Genomic DNA, 21,981 nt, shown 5'->3' with positions numbered 1-21,981 from the left:
GAAATTCTGAGATTTATGCCCCAAGTGCTAGAATAAAATAGAAATACCTTAGGCTGCAGCAACTCCTGCTAGCTTTAAAGGAAACTATCCAGCTGAAATGGCTAATATTCAAAGCATAAGGCTTCATCCTACAACTGTCTTCAAAGATGGATCGTCTGTCCATGGTTTTGAAGTCAAGAAAGGTATTAATCTTTTCTTTCCCCAACATTTCTTTCACCAGGATGCAGGAGGGGGAGTTGTACAATATACTAGATAATTTGCTTTTGAATACAATATCCTTCTAACTACACTTCCACCAAATTAGTAATTAATTACTTCAAGCATGTAAGATACAATTAATTTTTGTATATCTAGCAACACTCATCATGTTTGGTTTAAGGCTATCTTAATGTGAATTGTTAATGAAGAGAAAAATTTGCAGTGGGTTGAATAGGGCAGAAAAGAAGCAGCTGGATATCCTAAATATTCATTGCGCAGTTAAATTGAATTTCTAATATTTTTAATCCCTCCATCTTTTTAAATAAAAATGTGAGATAGAACAAAGTTGTGATTGGACTTGTCGTTACATTCTGTTAACCTTTAATATGTAGGACTATTCATCTTTATGTTAGCTCCCAGGTAGGTCAAAGTGGAATAGATCTCGGAATTGGGAGAGGGGGAAATGGGATGAATAAGTTATACTTGCTGTAAAATCATTACCTGTATCATTTTTACTGTAGTCAGTCCTGTGGTCTGCCATGAGCTGACAGTTGTGCTCATAGAGGTCACCATTTAGCGCTGCTGTTATGCATAGCTCTGTTTGCTATGTCAATGACAGGCGAAGTTGCCATTTCTTCCTCCTCCTTTAACACATTAAATCAGGATGCTGTGAGCGATTCTTTGACCCACTAGGTTTTGTACCGTTCTTGATTAGTCCGTAGTATCTTTTCTTACGGTCTAACTGGCCTTCAAGCCATGTTGTTCCATCTAAGAGATGTTCCTGTGATATTCTGGAGGAAAGAACTTAGTATGACTATGGTCAGAAAAGCTCTTTAAAATCAGTTTCACACATCCCAGGTGAGTGCCATAACCACCTGGCTATTAGCTATTCTAGAGTGAATCACCTGCAGTCTTTCCTGTTGGAACGGTTCTTCTTTGTATAATGGGATGCGGGAGGCCTGGATTCAAAACCCTACTCCAAATAAGGCACAATGGGGCATTGAACCTGGGTTTCCCACATCCTCACTAAAAAGCTACTTGCTATTCTCAGGTGGGTCTTTTTCTCTTTCTCTTTCTCTCTCTGGTAATGACCCAGAAATGCCATCCTGGACCTGAAAAAAATCTTTCTGTTGAAAGTTTAACTGAAACTGACTATTTCCCCACAAAAAGTTCCAGTTTTGACAAATCGGCATTTTCTAGCACAAAACTGTTTGTTGAAAACTTCCCAACCAGCTCAAGGGGGAGAGAAAAGGGGGAGGGGTCATAGGAAGTCATGACTCAGGGCCCAAGTAAGTGACATACTTGTAGTGAATTTACTGTGGACCATCCGTGTATTGAGATGATAATAATAAAAAATTATTGGATTTATACCTATCTCCTAGAACTGGAAGGGACCTTGAAAGGTCATTTAGTCTAGCCCCCTGCCTTTACTAGCAGGGCCAAGTACTGATTTTTGCCTCAGATCCCTAAGTGGCCCCCCTCAAGGACTGAACTCACAAGCCTGGGTTTAGCAGGCCAGTGCTCAAACCACTGAGCTATCTGTGCACCCCATGCTATTACTGCTGCATTAGTAAGGCCAATATTCAAATACTAAGTCCTGGTCCTTTAAAAAAGAAGTTGAAAAATTGGAAGGGATTAAAAAAAGAGGTACAACACTGATGTAAGATCTGGAAAACATGCCTTCTAGTGAGAGACTAATTATCAGTGCATTAAGTCTATCCTAGAGAAGGTTAAGAGGTGACTTAATTATGATTTAGAAATAGCTACTCGGGGAGAAGATTTTTGTTAGTAGAAAGCTATCTAGTTTAGCAGACAAAGGCACAAAAAGATCCAGTGGTTATAATCTGAAGCAAGATAAATTCAGACTAGAAATAAGGGGTGGGTTTGTTTTGTTTAATTGAGAAGGTAGTTAATCATTAGAACAATCTCTTTCTAGCTAGAAACATTACATCAAGATTGATGAATTTCTAAAAGATAAGCTCTAGCTCAACCCAAAGATATGGGCTTGATGAAGGAATCTTACTGAAATTCTATGGCCTTTGTTATCAAGGAGGTCAGACTAGATGATCATAATGGATCCTTCCGGCCTTAAGCACGTGAAACTGAAAGTGTACCTAAACAAGAGAGCCATACAATACCTGAATCAGCTGTAAGTGAAAGGAGGACATATGGTTTTATAATAAGATTAAAATATTAACTGATTTGGTGTCTCAACGGGAGATACAAGGAGCATCTGAAACAGATGGTACTGCACGGTTTAAAAATATGGAGAGGAGACCAAGATTTGAAGCCTGGTATCAGACTAAGCAGATAAGGAGTAAATGTGTTTGAATGTCAGAGATAGGATGGATCCGTTTTATGGAAAAATTTTAAACACACTGGGCAGTAAGTTGTTGATATTTGTAGTTCATACCAAATGGGGTAGGAAAAACAGCCAATACCCAAGAAAGGGTAATATAATTCACAGTGATATAAATAGAAGGGAAGCACAGGCAGTATGTAGTGTCCTATCAACTTTCATTGCAAATACTTATTTCAAGTTTTATTTTCATAGGTCTTTGAAAATAATGCTGCTAATACTGTAAGACTTAAAATTCATTGTATAGTACCTTCCTTCTGAGGAACTGGAAATTCTTTACAAACATGGGTGAATGAATACTTGCAACACTCATTCTCCCCATTTAACAGATAGGGAAACTGGAATGGAGGTTGTGACTTACAAAGGGAAACTATTGCGTGTAGAACCCAGGTCTTCTGATTCCCTTTTCAGTACTCTCATGGCCACTAAACGCTGCCTCCATGTAAGGCCAATAGTGGATAAAATTGTAAAATTTTTGAATAATGCATAAAGTGAAGGGAAACTTAGTAATGCAAGAAAAGAAGAATTAAATGTAGAATGTCTGAGTAAGTTGTTCATGCAAAGTTATGGAAGCCTCTGGGGGCCTTGGAAATTTATTTTTTAAATTAAAGCAAGTACCCTACCCAGGCTATTTGAATGAGCTACTAAAATATAAATACAAAAGGAGAAACACAAAAAGGCTGGGTTGTTAGGAAACTTAGAGTGAATTTAATTGCACATCAAGTACTTAATAAACTAAACGAACAGCAGCACCTAAGGCAACAAGCAGAACAAGTAACCTAAGAAGTACAAAAAGTGAATCGGTTCAGGTATTAAGGAAGGAGAGATTGTGGGCACAGTCAGCATAGAGGTTAGAGCACAGTGGTTATCTCCTCTATCAAATCCTCTTTAATACTTCCACTATAATGGAGAGAAACATTTAAAAGCTTGTTTTGTTCTGTGTTCGCCATTTAATTTTTTTCTTCTTCCAGACTATAATAATTCTACTTTAGAACAGACGCGTCCTGTGCTTTGGTTTCAGTGCCATTACATTTATAATGAAATACAAGTAGATTAATCTTCTCTTTTTCTTCAGTTCTTTTTGTAAATCTAGTTTTAGAACAGTTTTGATTTACATCAGTGTAATGGCCAGTAAAGAGAATAACACAACATAATATATTTTCATTATCATTGCTATATGCTGTAGAATTCTGACAGTAAGTTGGAAAGAAGCTGCACTGGGCTATATGGAAGGGACTGCAGTAATTAATCTTCATTAGAGTTGTTGCCATCACCTTGTAAATTAAAATTTATTATATGGAAGAAAGTTTGTGGCACAACATGTTTGATTAGCAAAATGCCAATACTTAAGGGATACATTATTCTTAAACATTCTGAATTATTTTTTATGTGCAGATTCATTCATTATTAACTGAAGTTTCTTTAGGAAAGTTGAACTGCCAAACATGCTGGAATTACACAGCAGCTTGTTGGCTGCCTTGTGTTTACATGGGCAAGATTTCAGTGTAGCGCTGGTAAACGCAGCCTGCAAAAATACTACAGCAAATGTAAATACATACAATAGAGGTTTCTATCTGAGGCTCTCAAAGCACCATATAAACGTTATTATTTAAGTAATCACAATGTGCTTGAAGCTCCACATGGCCTTTTATTTCAAACCAGGGGCAACTCCAGGCCCCGGGTCGGCAAGCTGCGGGGGGACAGTGTGCCGGTCACTGTGAGGGCAGCAGTCAGACAGCCTTCAGTGGCACGGCTGCAGGAGGTCCGACGGTCCCGCGGCTTCGGCGAAAATTTGGCAGCAGGTGCCGAAGGCGCGGGGCCAGCAGATCACCTACAGAAACACCACCGCAAGGCTGCCTGACTGCCATGCTTGGGGCGGCAAAAAACATAGAGCCTCCCATGTTTCAAACAGTCTCTCCTCAAAGCCATTACAATCTAAAGAATGCAGACTTTGAGTTGACAAGACATACTTAGAAGCCTGAAGAAGTTCATTGCTAGCAATTAAAAAAATCAAGTAATTTCTTGTAACTATCACCCCATAACATCTTTGGGAGGTAAGTAGCAGTTTTCTCCATTTTACAGGTGGTTAAACTGAGATCCAGAACAGTACTTGCCCAAGATTGCACAGTGAATTACCATCAGAATTAGAATCCCACCTTCTTGGATTCCAGTCTCTTGTGCTAGCAGTCATGTCAAAGATGTATTTATAAGATGTGTGATTATGCATGTGCAGTAAAAGTGATATATAAAATGAAAACACCTGTTTTGTTGTGTTTGGGTTAACATGGGTATAAATGATGGCCCACAGGAATTATTGTGCACGTCACTGAAATCTGCTGTTACTACCTTGCTGCTCATGCAGATACAACCACTCAGAGTAAATTAGGCCATCAGGCATATGAAGCTGTGTGATAATTCAGGCTACTGCAGCAGTGAAGAGCTAAACTGTACCGGATAGCACAAAGGAAGACTGCAATCCAGCTGCACGTGCCACTTTCCAAATGTTATAAAGGGATATTGGCCTGAGTGTTCTTCCTTATGAGTTGTGCCATTTACTGAATAGATCACCTTACTTCGTTCCATGTTTTTTTAATAGTCCTGCACTAAAAATACCTGTTTTGAAATTCTCTGCATCCATTTCTCTCAGAAGCGTCTCTATGCTTCTTCATGACCTCATCCCAAGTTGCTTCCCATGTTAGATTCCCTCCTTGTTCATCTACCTTTCACCATACCTACTCTCTATCACAGGGGTGGGCAAACTTTTTGGCCCAAGGGCCACATTGGGGTTGCAAAACTGTATAGAGGGCTGGGTAGGGAAGGCTGTGCTTCCCCAAACAGCCCGGTCCCCGTCCCCTATCCAACCCATCCCACTTCCCGTCCCCTGACTGCTCTGACTCCTATCCAGACCCCTGCCCCTTGACAGGCTTTTTAGGACCCCATACCTATCCAACCCCCCCTTCCCCTGACTGCCTCCCAGAACCTCCACCCCATCCATCCACTCCCTGCTCCCTGTCCCCTGACTGCCCCCCAGGACCCTCTGCCCCTTATCCAACCCGCTGGCCCCCGCCCACTTACCATACCACTCAGAGCAGCATGTTTAGCAGCCGCACTGATTGGCTGGAGCCAGACACTCTGCTCGGCAGAAGTGTGCAAACCCACCGCCCAGAGCACTGCTCATGCGGCGGCGTGGCTGCAGAGGAGGGAGACAGCTGGGGAGGGGCCAGGGACTAGCAGATGTGGCCCACGGACCGTAGTTTGCCCACTTCTGCTCTATCATGACTGGAGTTAATAGCCAAACATATTGGCTGTTGAAATGCATGTACTTCTAATTTTTCTTTTTTTGCAATATATTCCATTAACTTAGCAACATGCCTCTTCAGTAACAATAAGAAACAGTTTGACTCAAGAATAACCTTCCCACAAAGCTTTTGGTGAAAAGCCTTGTTTTGGATTATACAGAGACTGGAAAACGTACAGTTCCGTTTAAAATGTGCTATACAGTTAAGTTTTCTAGGTAACAAGATCTAGGTCTAATCACAGAATCAGGTGTTTGTCTAACCTGCTCTTAAAAATCTCCAAGGATGGAGATTCCACAATCTCCCTGGCAATTTATTCCAGTGCTTAACCACCCTGACAGTTAGGAAGATTTTCCTAATGACCAACCCTAATCCTCCCTTGCTGCAATTTAAGTCCATTGCTTCTTGTCTTGTCCTCAGAGGTTATGAAAAACTGTTTTTCTCCCTCTTCCTTGTAATAACCTTTACCTACTTGAAAACTGTTATCATGTCCCCTCTTAGTCTTCTCTTTTCCAGACTAAACAAACCCCATTTTTTTCAACCTTCCCTCATAGTTCATGTTTTTTTAGACCTTTAATCATTTTTTTTGCTCTTCTCTGGACTCTCTCCAATTTGTCCACATCCTTCCTGAAATGTGGCGCCCAGAACTGTACTCCAGTTGAGGCCTAATCAGTGTGGAGTAGAGCAGAAGAATTACTTCTCGTGTCTCACTTACAATACTCCTGCTAATACATCCCAGAATGATGTTTGCTATTTTTGCAACAGCGTTACACTGTTGACTCATATTTAGCTTGTGGTCCACTATGCCCCACAGGTCCCTTTCTGCAGTACTCCTTCCTAGGCAGTCATTTCCTATTTTGTATGTGTACAACTGATTGTTCCTTCCTAAGTGGAGTACTTTGCATTTGTCTTTATTGAATTTCATTCTATTTACTTCAGACCATTTCTCTAGTTTGTCAAGATCATTTTGAATTTTAATACTATCTTCCAAAGCACCTGCAACCCCTCCCAGCTCGGTATCATCTGCAAATTTTATAAGTGTACTCTCTATGCCATTATCTAAATCATTGATTAAGATATTGAATAGAACTACATCCAGAACTGATCCTTGCAGGACCCCACTCCAGTGGTGTCTCCATCTCCAGTTTGAGGTGGGGCGGGGGTGTATTTATTATAAGCCAGCTGCTTCTTACATTGGATTATTTCTTCTTTGTTTTGAACTAGCATCCTAGATGCACTATCAGTCAATTATGAATGCAGCTGAGGTTTCAAATCTATTCAAGTGTTGAAAATAATAGACAAAGCAGCTAAGATTGTTTTTATTTAATTAGGCTTTTAGTCTTACTCTTTTTTTAAATGAATTCCCATAAACTGTGCTAAGCATACAATAGGTTCCTTGGAAAACTTTTGCAATTGACATTAGAATAAGTACATATACTGTCAACGTATGTTGTTTAGTGTTTATATAGCACCCAAAGTATACTAAGGGCTGCATGGAGAAATAGGATAAGATCCTTGCCCGCAAGAAGCTATAAACTAAGTATCAATAGCAAACAGCTTAAAGGGACATCTGCAAGGTTGACAGACCCAAAATTGCAATAGATCTAAACATATTTTTTTTTAAATGTTGTAATTCTGAAAAAAAAAATGTAACGTGAAAGCTGCAATATTATTTAACTCCTCTGATTCTCTACTGGGCAGGCAGAAGAAATGTAAGGTTCTTTGATTGCATAGTATAGGGATACACGTGTTTGTGTCATGCGTTTCTCTCCCCACTCGCCCCTCGTCTCCTTTTTTCATTTTAATGAGTAGGCAGAGGTTGACATCTGCAGTGTCTATTCTCGTCCTTTTTACAAGAACAGAACAGATAGGCAGACAGATGGATCACACACCTGCAATCTCAACACAACGAAGGCAAGACAGGCAGCAAGATAGAAACTTTGTCATTCTCTTTTTACTAAGTTAGAAAAAGGAAGAACATATTGTAATGCTGATCTTTTTCCAGCGGGACCTATGTTCTGCTGGTGTTTGGCTGTGCCACTGTAGTCATATTTTGAGCTGTCATTTTAATTGTAAACCCTGTTTCTGGAAGGTTTATAATGTAGGCATTTTAATGTGCCTGCAATTTGTTGCACTTCCCAAAAAGTTAAGATTGGGCTGAAAATCTGAGTCCAAATTTTGTTACTATCAGTCCACATATGTCTGATTTGGAAATTCCTTATCCAATGAGTCTAAAATGCAACTGAGCCTCATATTTTTGCGCAGTGTTGGCACATGTGTGCACTGATTATTGGAAGTTACTTAAAGTAAACATTGTTTCTAATGAAGCAACGCTTGGAATTGCTGCATCACTAGGAAACACTTAATTCCCTAAATAACCTTTAAAGTAGCGTATGTGATCTACAGTACAGTGTGTGCGCCAAACTGCACTAAAACTGAATAATGGCAAAACGTCAACTAAGTGTACACAAAAATCTTTGACTTGTTCATTTTCCCAGATCGTTAACAATGTTTTCTAATAGTCTTCTTTTTGCAGTGACCACTATGCTGGGAACATTGCATGATCAGGTTGCCTGACGTTTCCCATTATAAGACCCCATTCTCAACTGCTTATAACTTTGACAACTTTTAGCCAGTTCGCCTGTGTTCCTCAGGCTCAAGTATATTAGAAATTTTCAGCCAAAACAATTCAGGTGTTTCTGAGAAAAAAGATAGGGGAAAATATATTGTGTGTCCTGTCCCATGTAGTGAGGAGGAGAAAACTAACTGATTCAAATGCAGCAGGGACAAGAGCTAGACCTATGGAGTCTGGGGAGTAGATTGGGGCAAGGAGCCTTGGATGGACATACGAGAAGCCAGAGAGGCTGGTGTCGGGCGGAGGAGAACAAGACTGGGTGTTGGGGTAGGTGAGACGGGACTTGCTGGGCAAGGACACTGAGAATAGGAGCTGAGGGAGTAGGTTGGGACTGGCTGGAAAAAGTGGTATGCAATCAAGTTATTAAAGACTGTATCATAATACATACACACAAGGGGGCTGAATTACGATTGTATGGGCAACCTTAATTCTGGTATTTCCTAACTTTTGATTGCTTGATCTTGCATCTTAATGTTATTTTAGCACACAGGGTTGGGTTGATTGGTTTTTGACATGTAACTTAAGAGTTTTCCACCCAGAATCTTAGTGTGTGGCGAGTCAGTATGTAAATGTACAGCCCTCTACCCTACCACACACTTACTGGCTGTGTGGACCTTGCTACCGTGCACTAAACATTGCATAGTATGTATTGACGTACTGCGGTTTCAAACAGCCATACATCCAAGTGCACTACGGGACTTTTAGTGCACAGTAGCAGGGTCGAAGTGGACAGTTAGCACGCAGCAGGCGAGAGCACTGCAGATTTACACTGGCTTGCCACACACTGGCTGTATAGACAAGCTCTTAACTAGGGCCCAAGTGTGATGGATGGTTTATAGAACATAGAAAAGATGTAGTCCTGCCCCCCAGGGCTTTTATCTTAATTTAGGTAAGATAAAAGTGTAAAGAAAAACAGGGACAGGAGAAAGGAAGACAAGAGTTATAGGGTGTTTGGTAACCCAGATAGGTTATGTGCTCCTCTGGCTGGTCTCAGTAAGTGCATAAGACTTTCCCTCTTTACATGATCCATAATAATTTAGAAACTGGGTGAAATGTGTTCACTTGATTTTGTTGGGAGGAGGTGTACAGCACTAATATTATGGTAGCAAGACAGGCAGTAGAAGATCTGAGAATGGGAGAGTTTGGACAGAGCAGGGAGATAAAAACAGAAGGAAGTCTGGCAAAGTGTGGTGGGTTGCAGATAAGTAAAAGGAAGAGTAAAGAGAGATGCAAATTGGTTGAGCTCTGCCCTCCTCTGAACACAGCAGTCAATACTATATGTGCTCCAGGTCTACACCTTTCCTGGGGTTGGGCTTACATAACATCAGCGAGCATAAAACTCTTCTGCCTAAGCTTTCTCCGCAAGCTTGTCTGTTCCTTGGGTTTCTCTGTAGGACTTCGGCTGTCTCTCACCCTAGTTACCCATGTCTCAGGGACACTAACTCTACTATCTCCTGGTTGCAGCTAACAATATCCATCTACCAGCATGAGTCTTAGATTATAAACTCTTTGGGGAATGGACCATGTCTACCTTTGTTTATATAGCTCTATGTGGCCCTAGTACAACAGGAGCTGAGGCTTTTAAAAAGCCTTTGCTGAAGTTGCTGATGTCACTGGTGACTACCCATGTGTTTGGATGTCAAGCAGCTGGGTCCTGGAGTCCCTGATGCTAACTCCCTGTTTGGCAGAGGAGAAGGGAAGGATGGACAGGCAAGACCATTTCCCTGGGGTCCAGGACTCTTCCAGAAGGAGCTGGGGCTTTTTAAAGGTTGGGAGAGGAGGGTAAGCATCTAAACTTGGGTTTTAGTAAGGAAATTATGCACAGAGTGAAATAGTTTTTCTGAAGTACAGTTGTAAGGGAACCATTTGAAGTCAATGTGGATACATAAAAAACCAGAAAAACTAGGTAAGGCTTGGGTTTTGCAGCTTTAAATCTTGTTGGAAAGGCTGTGTACATGTTTATTACTTTCCTTCCTGAACTTGTCTTTAATATTTGGAATTTATGTCATATGTTAGCAGCAGCAGAGGAGAGAAATCTCAGTTAATAGCAAACATTCTGATCTTAATACTTCTCAGAGTGACTGGACTTTGCATGGGGCGCTGCATGCAATAACTATATACTTTGTGAGCTGCAATAGCAGTGCTTAACTGTGAGAGGGAGGGGAAAGAAGGAAGGCATGTGTCATCCTTACCTTGAGTTTTCTGGTGCGGTTCTTGCTTTGTCACCACTGAGTTAATGTACAGTTTGCATTTAATATTATTGGGTATTTTAACTGAGCTGGCCAAAAAATGTCAATTGTTGTTTCAGGATTTTTTTTTTTTATTTGGAAAATTTCCCATTAAATGTATTTTATGAAAAACTGAAATCAAAAACCATTTTTAGTTTTAAAAAAATCGTGTTTTAGTTTTAAAAAACAAACGTAACAGAAAATCATTTTCCAAAGCCAATTATTTTCAGGTTTTGGTTTTGGTATTTCACTGAAAAACTGGAACATTTCTACCAAAATGAAAATATTTCATGAAAACAATTTTTCTTAAAAATAAAAGTTTCAACAGTATTTCAACCAACTCTAATTTTAACAATGATTTAAAAACAAATCCAGTTACATGTATGCGTGTTGATGGGTTGGATAGCAAGTGTTTTAAAGCAATAGGGCCATCTGTATATACTGACATTTTGAAATGGTGTGTGGCATATTGACCTGTTAGAACCCAGTGGCTTTCCTGAGACTTTAGACTCATGCATTTGTTCTTGATGCATCATGTAGAAACCCCATGTGCTGACTTTCATTAGCTCAGAGGGGATTAGGAAAAAAGTAAGGAGTATCGTACCCAGTGGTTCACAATAAAAGCTGTGCTTTTGTCAGGAGCATTTGGGAAAACATGAAACACAAGAGAGATGTTTGTGTTTCTTGTATTGAGCTGAAATGTGCTTACATTTTGGAGGTACTTAATGTAATATTGTGCATACAAATCTCTGAAGTAGACTGTGGTGGTTTGAAGACATAAATGGTCCTTGGAGGAAAAACTATGCGAGCTGCACAAAGCCATTTTATTTTCAAGTTCATCTTCTCCATATTTTCTGTGGTTTTTTAATCATTATTTCCAACCCTAATATTAAATGTGTTGCTGTTGCCCCCACTTCTCTGGAGACAGTGATGCACTCTCCTCCTGATTGCTCTGACTATAAATAATTGTTCTCAGTTGTTATAAAGAACACAGTTTCTGAGCCCCATTAATATAAAATCCTGCCCAGGAAATGCTATTATAACTCGCATTTAAAGTGGCTGAAAAATCCGTTCCTGGATAGCTCTGTTTCTCTCATGGCAAAGACCTATGTAGTAGTTTCCAAGGATTTATTTCTAGGGGAAATGTTTTAAAAACATCAAACGGGCTTCAAATGAGATGGGCCCAAATCACCCCTGTAGCCACAATCTAGAATGTTGAGAAAGTTTGGATTCCACTCTGGATGACAATTCTAACATTGTGACTGTTGTCCAGGTCAACTAACATATCACTAAATCAACTTTTGCAAGTTTTCTAGCACTACAGAATGCAACAAGTATTGTATAAAGCCAGTATTGATTTCTTGATATATTTTAACCAATTAACTACTAAATAAACAACAAAACATTCACTTCCGTGTGAAAGGGATTCTTATTTAGACATTCAGAGTTCATTTAATTCCATTGCTATCCTCTTCTGAATAGTAATTTTATGTTTGCCTCTCATCTGGCCATAAATTTGCCTTGTTTAAAATGAATTGTTTGATTGCATGATGATATTGATTGCCACAGTTGTTAAAAAGAGTAATTGATTTGTTTCTGCAGTGAGCTTGAGGAGAAGAACAGAACAAGGAAAAGAAGCAAGAGCAGCAATAACGCAGCAGAAGAATCGCCACTGAGAAGGAAAAAGGCTAAACTGAGTGACGAGGACTCTTTTGTGCCATTAGATACAGGGCTTTCTCTGGCAGAGGATGAAGAGCTTGTACTACATCTGCTCAATAGTCAGAGATAATTATTTTCCCCCAGTTTTTTTTCTGCTAGGTCATCTTTGCTCTTATGTCAGAAGTGTGCACAAAATCAATCTGTTATTAGGCCAGATGGGTATCTGCAGACGCTGATAAATGAGTTTCATGAACAATGGACTTGCCTCAGATCAGATAGTAGGTTATTCTTTTCCATGGCATATATTCAGGATGGTTGGTTTGGGATTATAAAGATTTCCAAGACAATTTTCCAATCTAAATCCTCTGATGACATTTTGTTAGTAACACATTTATAATTGAAAAGCTCCAGGTTTGTAGTATTTGTTGCATCTTTTTTGTAAAATGTAAGCTTGCTTCATAACAAAAGCTTAGTGTGCTCCAGGCTGAATTTTTCTTGATTTTTGACAGGTTTGTAATCTCAGAATACAAAGAAAGTGGATTAAAACTATTAAAGAATAAATCTTTTTCCAAGCTCAAATGGTGAACAGCAGATATGACTTATTAAATGAAATGCAGATTTGTTTTTGCTGTATTTAGTACACATTTAAAAACTCCTGACTTTTTTGAAATAAATAATATGTATATCTCTTTAGCTTCCCCATGAAAACAATTAAACCTTTCCAGCCAGTTCACATTTCCATTATACTTACAATTCTGTCAACTGTGTTGAAACAATCAAAAACAAAAGAAAAAAAAAGAAAATTCTGCCAGGGCCAGACAGACAAGGGGACAATGTACTGTCTTCCTAGAGCCAAGACATGAGATGTTATTCTAAGATTGGGTAGGCTTCCGAAGTTGATAGGCAAGAGTCCACTGGTGGTGGTTCATATCTGAATTAATGAGATTGAGTCTGGGATGTCTCACAGATGGTAGATCCAAATTTACTGTAGAATGAACAAGCGGTCTTCTCTGAGATCCTTCCAGGTCCACGAAAGAAGGAAGGACAGAAGGCACAAAATTCTAGAAGTGAACAGCTGGCTAGGTAGGGGGTGTAGAGTAGAGGGTTTTGATTTTGTGGAACAATGATCCACCTTCTATGGGAAGAGGGGATGTATAGTTTGGAGGGCTTCCACCTCAGTAGAAGAGGAACAAATCTCCTCGGGGACAGGCTGGCTAGATTAGTCAGGAGGGTGTTAAACTAATAGCAAAGGGGAAGGATAAAAAGAGGGAAGATATGAGCACTCAGAACAAAGTTGAGATGTTGAGAACAAAATTAATCAAGGAATCAAAGAACATGAGAAGAAATTCTTAAATTGCCTATACATCAATATTAGGAGCCTGGGTAACAAACAAGAGGAAGTGGAATTGCTCATTTGTAAACAGAAATTTGATTTAGTTGGTATTACTGAAATCTGGTGGGATGAGTCCCATGTTTCGAATGTTAAAGTTGATTTAGGAAGGATCAAGTGGGCAAAAGGGATACTCTGTGTCAAAAATGGCATTGCCTGTTTCCAAGTCACTGGTAACTTGGAAGAGAATGATCTTGAATGTTTATGGCTGAATGTCCACACAGGTATAAAGCACAAGGTGGTGTATGAGTTGATCTCTGCTACAGACCACAAAATCACAGTTATGCACCTGTCTATAATGTATAGGGAATAAAGCTGTGTTATCCTGGGGAGCAGGGGCGGCTCCAGGCCCCAGCACGCCAAGCTCGTGCTTGGGGCGGCAAGCCACGGGGGGGTGCTCTGCTGGTGCCACGAGGGCCGCAGGCATGCCTGCGGGAGGTCCGCTGAAGCCACAGGACCAGCAGACCCTCCGCAGCCAAGCTGCAGAGGGCAGCCTGCCTTCCGTGGTTGGGGCGGCAAAATTCCTAGAGCCGCCCCTGATGGGGAGACTTCAGTTTGAGTGACATGTGCTAGAGGTCTTCTGCTGCCAGTATTAAAACATCCTTAGAATTTCTAAACATTATAGAAGTCAGTTTTCTCTCTCAAAAAGTGTTGCAGCCACCACAGGGGAGTTCTTCATTAGACCTCGTCTTAACAAATGAAGAGAAAGTGAATACAGAATTGAACGTTCATGGTAGTTTAGGTACAAATGATCATGACTTGATCAGATTTATAATGTGCAAACCGAATACAGTCCAGACAAGTAATATATATACATACTGTACTTGGTGTTTACAAAGACTGGTTTCACAAAGCCAAATCAGATGAGAGGAAGAATTTAATCAGAAAACTGAATGACAATTGGGAACCATTTCAAGACACATTACTAGAGGCCCACCAAGCCACAATCCCACAACCAAGGAACAGTTGTAATGATAGAATTATCAGTAATAATGCAGAAGAAGAGGCAGAAGTGTTCAATAAATATTTTTGTTCTGTATTTGGAAAAAAATGAGACTATAGATATTATAGTCTCCTCACGTGGTGATTCCATTCCACTAGTATCTCAGGAAGGATGTTAAACAGCAGTTACTACAGTTAAATACTTTTAAATAAGCAGGTATAGATCACTTGCCTCCAAGAATTTTAAAAGAGCTGGCTGAAGAGCTCTTTGGATTGTTAATACTGATTTTCAATACGTCTTAGAGCACTGGGAAAGTTCTAGAAGACTTGAAGAGAGCTAATGTGCCAATTTTTAGAAAGGGTAAACAGGATAACCTGGGTAATTACAGGGCTGTTAGCCTGACTTCAATCCCAAGCAAGATAATAGAGTGCCCGACATGGGTCTGGGTTAATAAAGGATTAAAGGAGGGTAATATAATTAATGCCAATCAACATGTATTTATGATAAATAGACCCTATAAAAAAAACTGTATGTTGAAGCTAGACAAATTCAGACTGAAAATGAGGCATAAATTCTTAAAGGTGAGAATAGTTAATCATTGGAACAATTTATCAATTTATCCTCCATCACTGACCATTTTTAAATCAAGCTTGGATGCTTCTCTAAAAGATAAGTGTTAGAAATTATTTTGGGGAAGTCCTATGGCCTTTGTTATGCAGGAGGTCAGACTAGATGATCACTAAATGATGCTCTCCTGGCCTTGGAATCTATGCATAAAATAACATTAAAATCTAATTCCGCCAGACTGCTTTATCATTTGTAACTATGTATCGTGGGGCTTACTTTCTCATCCCAGATAAGCTAGTGCATGTTATTGCCTTGTAAAATTAACTACAAAGATGCAAACTGTAGGGCAATGGCCACCTGAATATCTGAGAGCAGAACCGAGCCTCCTTCTGTTATGACGAAACATAACATGGAGCAGTAGAGTATTTAGCTTTATTTTCAGCAATTTTTTTGACGTTACACCTTGCTAAACACCATACTAAATTTGTACATGAAGATTGTGGTGAAGGATGAGGAACCAATAGTGCTGGTCTCTGGCATACTGTATGCATGCTTGCCTGTAAACGCTGCATGCTGATCAATAGCCACTGGGCTTTTGCAGTGCTATACCTTTCTTAGAAATTGCAAATGACCCAAACTGTTGTGGTTCTTTGGCTTTCTTGTGCATAAATGGGGACTAGGAGGAAACTAAAACATTCATTTTTCACTTCTGACCTGGGACAGCAGACTCCCTTGGCTGTGTATATAGGAAAAGGTGAGTTTACCTAACCCACTAGGCCATCAGCCCTCGGTGTTCCTCACTTGTTTATATATATGCACCCACACAAAGATAACATTTAAACGGTTCAGTGGAATGTGGATTTAAAAATCAGTTACGGCAGAAAGAAACACTGTTCCCCATGCTAAAAGTTGTCAAACACCTCCAGTTTCAATGAATATACCTGGAGGAAAACATGCCTTGTGCTACTTGGGAGGGCAGATGTCCTCCACCTTTCATAGCTCCTGATATGGCCCATGGCACGCTAGTATGTGAGCACCTCCCAAACATTAATGAATTTGTCTTCACTGTGTTGTTAAAGAAATCTAAATCCTCATTTTACAGATGGGGAACTGAGGTACACAGCAAAGTGACTAACTGAAGGTTACAGTAGAAGACTTTGAAAAGCAGGAATTGAACCTGCGTCTTCTAAGTCTCAGCTCAGTGCCTTAATCACAACACTCCTTCCTCTCTGCCCCTCCCCTGCACTAGCCTTGAAGTGATTCCTACTCCTAACAGAGCTCCATGGCCCTTACAAAGTGTGGTCAATCTGCCTAGGCCGTCCTGCACAGCTGTGGTCTTCAGCATGCACTCAGGGGAATGGGTGGCTTTGCTCCATTTTTGGAGCAACAGCAAGTATGTTCCCAGCCAAGTGGCCGAGTGGCACAGCTCTACTCGGGTATTGGCAATATTGTGTCCTCCCACAGGGCTCAGATTCATAAGGACACATGTCTGCCTAGGGCACAAGGCAAAAAAAAAAAAAATACTGTGGCACAGCACATTGAATTCTGAATACCAAAACCAGTGCAATTATCTTAATATAGGACAAGTGACTGTAGTTTCCCATATTCCTGAAATCATGTGATGAAATTTGGTATAAGGCACAAGAGAAAAACGTAAATTCCTCATGGTTATTTGTCTGCATCGCCAGGTTTGGCATGATAGATGTTTACCTCTCCTGATTGCTACAGTAGGAGTGCTAGGCAGAGCGTAGTTGAACCTTGAACCCCAACTGGACTGCACATTTCTTGATCTAGCTGGTCCTTAGGGTTTTTCACTTTCAAGGGAACTAAAATTCAAATTGACAGCAAATTTTAATAGAAAAACTTGTCATCTTTCTGCCAACACTTCTGCTCTCTCTAGTTCTGCTCTCTCTAGATCTCCTTGTATTATTTATCTGTCCTCATTGGTGTTTGAAACTCATCTCAATTTGGTGAATTAGGTGAATTAATTGCTCTCAGAAGGAGTGTTCTAGTTTTTCTTTATGCACGCTAATAAAATGTCAGGCCAGTTTGAATATATTCAGTCTAGTAAATTACAGAATTTGCTTTCACAAAAAGCTTTGATTTGCCCAAAGTGAATTTTTTTTAAAAAAAAAAAGTAAGGCTCTTGCCAGACTTAAAAGGTAAATGCTGGATGTTCAGAACATACAATTAAAAAAGCTTAATGCAGAAAACAAATTCTTATCCGGCTGAGTGACTGAATATATTGCCAGAATTAAATTGGAGTGTGGCTATAGAAAAGTTGCTGAATTCCATGCATACCTACTGCATTGCCTATAATCTATCTTCAGCAGAGAGGCTATTAATCAGATTTACTCTTCTAAAATGATCACTTACGTTACATTAGGCTATCTGATATCACATTTACCCAGGAGTGGAATCTTTTGGATAGGTGCCACCTCATAAGCTTTGCATAGCATCTTAGCTTTGTTTTGTCCATAAAATACAGATACATTTAATTAAACTGAATTAGTTTTGCTGAACAACATTTGAAATCCTTTCAAGTTCAGAAATAGCCTTAGTTAGATTTCAGTCTGGTGTTCAGCTGAAGGATGCCAAATGAGCAGTATTTTCCTAATCAAATATTCCGAGTTCCACAGTAAGAAACGTATTACTTTACATGGCCTTCAAATGTTACAAAACGAATTCAGGTTTCCCTTCCTTTATATATGCAGTGTGTTCCTCTGATCTTGATTTTAAAAGTCTGTGTAAGTAAATGTATGTAAAGCCAGAGCTGGAACCAATTTTGGGCTTCTTGTTTACATTAAAACTGTATATACATCTAAGGTGAAACAGCTACTCAGCTCATTTTTCATAAGTCTACTATATATCAATTACATTGCACTTTGTTATAGAATCTAAGAGTGCTGCCAACTTGGTATATTTTAATAGTTACAATCATTTAATCTTTCCCAGCAATTTTATATGCTTGTACTGAAATGCTCCTTGGTTTTTATTCCACATTATAAAAATTCTTATATGAATTGTGTGATTGGCATATGGCTAAAAATGTTTGGATGCCAATGAGAATAGTTCCAGAGCTTTACAACATTAGCTTAAAAGTCAACACAAATATCTTACAAATCTTTGCTGAACTGGGTGATTTTTTTATGTTAATGTCTTGAATATAATATTTAATTAGAGATGTTCCCAGACCTTAATGTAGGAATATTTGTTTTTTTTAAAAGGAGAACTTTAAGATTATAGTTCTTACAAGAGGCTTATTAATATCTGAATTATTTCCCAGAGCATTAAGAAGGTGTATTTCTTACAGGAAACATACTCAGTGGCACTGAATGCTTTGTTAATGGACTTTAGCTTGATTCCCCATCCTGATAATACAAGGGCTGCGAACAGGTGGATAGATATTACAGTTGTCTTGAGTCTGAGCATGGATCTTACAATCTTGACTGTGTTGCAGCTAGAGACAGAGAGGAGTGGAGTAACTTCTTTCCCAATTAAGTATTGAGAGAAGTAAAATCCTTAAACCTTCTAACCTAAGGAGTAAGGGAGCCATGAGGAATAGGCTACATGGGTGCATAAGGAGCAGACCTTGCCTGACCAACTTGTTTGCTTTTTTGACTAGCATTGCAAAGTTAGTGGATGAAGGGAAATCAGTTAATGTACTATTGGAATTATTTCATACCGTCCCTCAAAATATTGCACACACAAGTAAATCCACATCTACTTGGAAATGGACAGCGCTGCATGGAGTGAAAATTGGCTGACTGGCCACAGGTGAAAGGTTACAGTCACTAGTACCATGTCTAGCTAGATCATGTGACATCAGGATCTTTTAAAATATCTTCCTTAGTGATCTAGAAAAGAAAGAGTGTGCTAATGAAATTCTCTCATGAATGTTGTGAACATCCAGCATTTACCTTTAAAGTTGAGGTATAATTGGCAGCATTGGTTTTTGAAGACAAAGAAGTGTAACATGAGAACGTAGCTTAGACTTTGTGTCAGAAATCCTGTATCTCGGGGGGGAATTAAACGACCATTACTTGTAACATTTCTAAATATCACTGCATGCCAGCTGCAGAATGCAGTGCAGCTATGGAAGAAGCCTAAGTCCTAATAACATCCTGCAGTGATGTGCTATAAAAGTGGAGTTTTGGAGGAAACCTTGGACATCTCATTGGTCAGAGTGAGCTAGTGAGCTCGTCCCAGCTTATCACACTCTAACAAGCACTGTTAGATTTGGTAATCGCAAGGGTGAATACAAACATCTATTGTCTCTCAAGAGTCATGCTGCGGCATGTCACACCTCCCTGAGCACAGAACAAAATGACAACAGTGCAGAAGAGGCTACTTCTCTCAGGAGAGTCTCACCTTGACAACAGTGGTGCAGCCAAGTAGTTACTGGCAAAGAAAGCAAACTGCTGCCGTCAAATTATACAAGTCTTGTATGCAGCTATTTAATGTTGGATTCAATTAAAATAATTAAAACAAAGCCAAAGCTGGCTGTTCAGGTGAACGCTGTGTCAGAGAAGTCCTCAGCTGCTGCTAAGTAAATAGAAGATTTGTATAGCAACGTGAGCCCTAAGCTGTCATTGTGGCTACTGTACTTTATCTATTTTAGAGTGGAAAAATCTGCCTTATAACCTAGAATGTAAGGAGGTAGCCTAATGGTTTAACAGTATTATTTATTTAGATTTATATGTACATCCCTTTAAAAGGAGCAACCTCCCTTTGCAACTGCACTTGACTATTCTGAAATAGAATCACAAATGTAGGGCTGGATAGGACCTTGAGAAGTCTTCGTGTCCAGCCCCTGTGCTGAGACAGGACCAGTGAAACCTAGACTTCCCTGACAGGTGTCTGTCTAACCTGTTCTGAAAAACCTCCAATGATCCAATTCCACAATCTCCCTTGGAAGCCTATTTGAGAGCTTAACTACCCTTATAGTTAGAATGTTTTTTTTCTAATATCTAACCTAAATTTCCATTGCTGCAAATTAAGCCCATTACCTCTTGTTTTACCTTCAGTGGACATGGGTAACAATTGACTGTCATCTTCTTTATAACATATTTGAAGACTGGGAGATATTAGTCTCAGTTTACAGATGAGGAACTGAGGCGCATAGAGGCTAAGTGACCTGCCACAGGTAGTCTGTGGCAAGAGCATGGACGTGTACCTGGAGTTCCAAAGTCCCTGGCTGGCATCCTAGCCACTGGATCATTCTTCCTGTCCAAAAAAAATTCACATTTGGCCTGAGGTTAATCAGAAGAGTTTGTAGGGCAAAGGGAGAATGTTACACCTAGACCTGCTTGAATTACTGTTCATTCCAACAGTACACATGGCTAATTTGCTCCCCTTGTCACTATCAAATCAATCCTCCTTTTCTTTTAATGCATCGTTTCAGTCTTCATTGACTAGTGTGCAGAGCTAGCTTGGCTATATTAACTGTTTGCTTTGATTATTCTCTTATTTATCCGTCATGTACTTTAATGTGGTATTGTTTCTGCTCCCTGATTGCATGACTGAAACTTTTTAAACACATGAGCAGCAAATAGTGAACTTCTGGTACGAGACTTTTGGACAAAAAAAAATCATTTTTGCTAAAAATTAGGAATTTGGGGGGAGGAGGGGGATACCTGAATGTTCAGCAGGTATCTGCATCATTCAGTTACTCTACAAACCAAGCCTATGTTAATTAACAGAAATATAACAATCTAAACAGTGGTTCGACACAGACTTGGTCTTTCAAACCAATATTTATTATTCTTTGGCTATGACTCACTAGCAGAGGAAATGGGGATGCTGCAGCTAACATTTCCCATGTCCTTAGGAAAAGATGATTGAATCCAACATAGTCAAAATACAACACTAACTATGGCTTTGTGTTTGCATCAAGCCAACAAACGTGAGCCTGGAAACCAGCGGCTGCATCCTAACATTCATGGATGTTTGGTTCAGGCAATTAAAGAGACAAATGCAAACAACCACAAGGTAAATCCTTGCCCCAAAGCTAGCTCAGGGGTATTCAGATCCATAATTTTGAAAGGCCCCATCTCTAACTTAGAGACAAGATGTGGCTCATGTCCTACACACATGAACACTAAGGAGAAGTCCAACAACTATGTGATTGGAGGCAGGGGAAAGAGAACAAGAGAGACACTCAGTTCATTAAAATTTATCTAAGCTTTATAAAAACACCAGGTGGTATCATGTTCATGAACATGAGACGTTTTAAACAGCAAAGGAAGAGGAGGCTGAATTAGATCATGCTGTTCACACTGTGTTGCCTAGTGATTGTACTATATAAAGTGATGAAGAATAATTGAAACAACCACTACACCAAGCACTGTAAATATAAAAGGAATCTGCTTCTGTTAGGTTTATTCCAGTGGTTCTCAAACTATGAATTGGGATCCCAAAGTGAGTCCCGCCCCCATTTTAATGGGATCAGCAGGACTAGCATGAGACTCACTGCAGCCTGGGGCTTAAGTTGAAGCGAGAGGGCTTCGCCCAGGGCAGCGGGGCTGGGGTGGGGACTTGGGCTCTGGCCCCCCCTTGCAGGTCACATAGTAATTTTTGTTTTCAGACAGGAGTTGCGGCACAATCAAGTTTGAGAATTGCTAGTTTATTCTATTCCTTATATCACCCTCATAGCATCAGAGCTCAACGTAATGCGTTGTGAGGTGACCAATATCTGTCACATGTG

General features: G+C 39.8%; 1 protein-coding gene across 1 annotated transcript in view; it reads left to right on the top strand.

The window, feature by feature from the left end:
* The window catches only part of DDX10 (DEAD-box helicase 10), a 340,206-nt gene extending 327,252 nt beyond the window's left edge, over window positions 1-12,954 (top strand). Inside the window, exon 18 of the mRNA XM_032780205.2 lies at window positions 12,319-12,954. Coding sequence (XP_032636096.1) covers window positions 12,319-12,505 — 187 coding nt within the window. The 3' untranslated portion in view covers window positions 12,506-12,954. The remainder of the gene's footprint in view (window positions 1-12,318) is intronic.
* Window positions 12,955-21,981: the final 9,027 nt, after the last annotated feature.

Source organism: Chelonoidis abingdonii, chromosome 1 (genome assembly GCF_003597395.2).
Source record: "Chelonoidis abingdonii isolate Lonesome George chromosome 1, CheloAbing_2.0, whole genome shotgun sequence".
Taxonomy (NCBI): Eukaryota; Metazoa; Chordata; order Testudines; family Testudinidae; genus Chelonoidis; species Chelonoidis abingdonii.
Note: the sequence above shows the minus strand (reverse complement) of the source record. Positions and strands in the feature narration are given on the sequence as shown.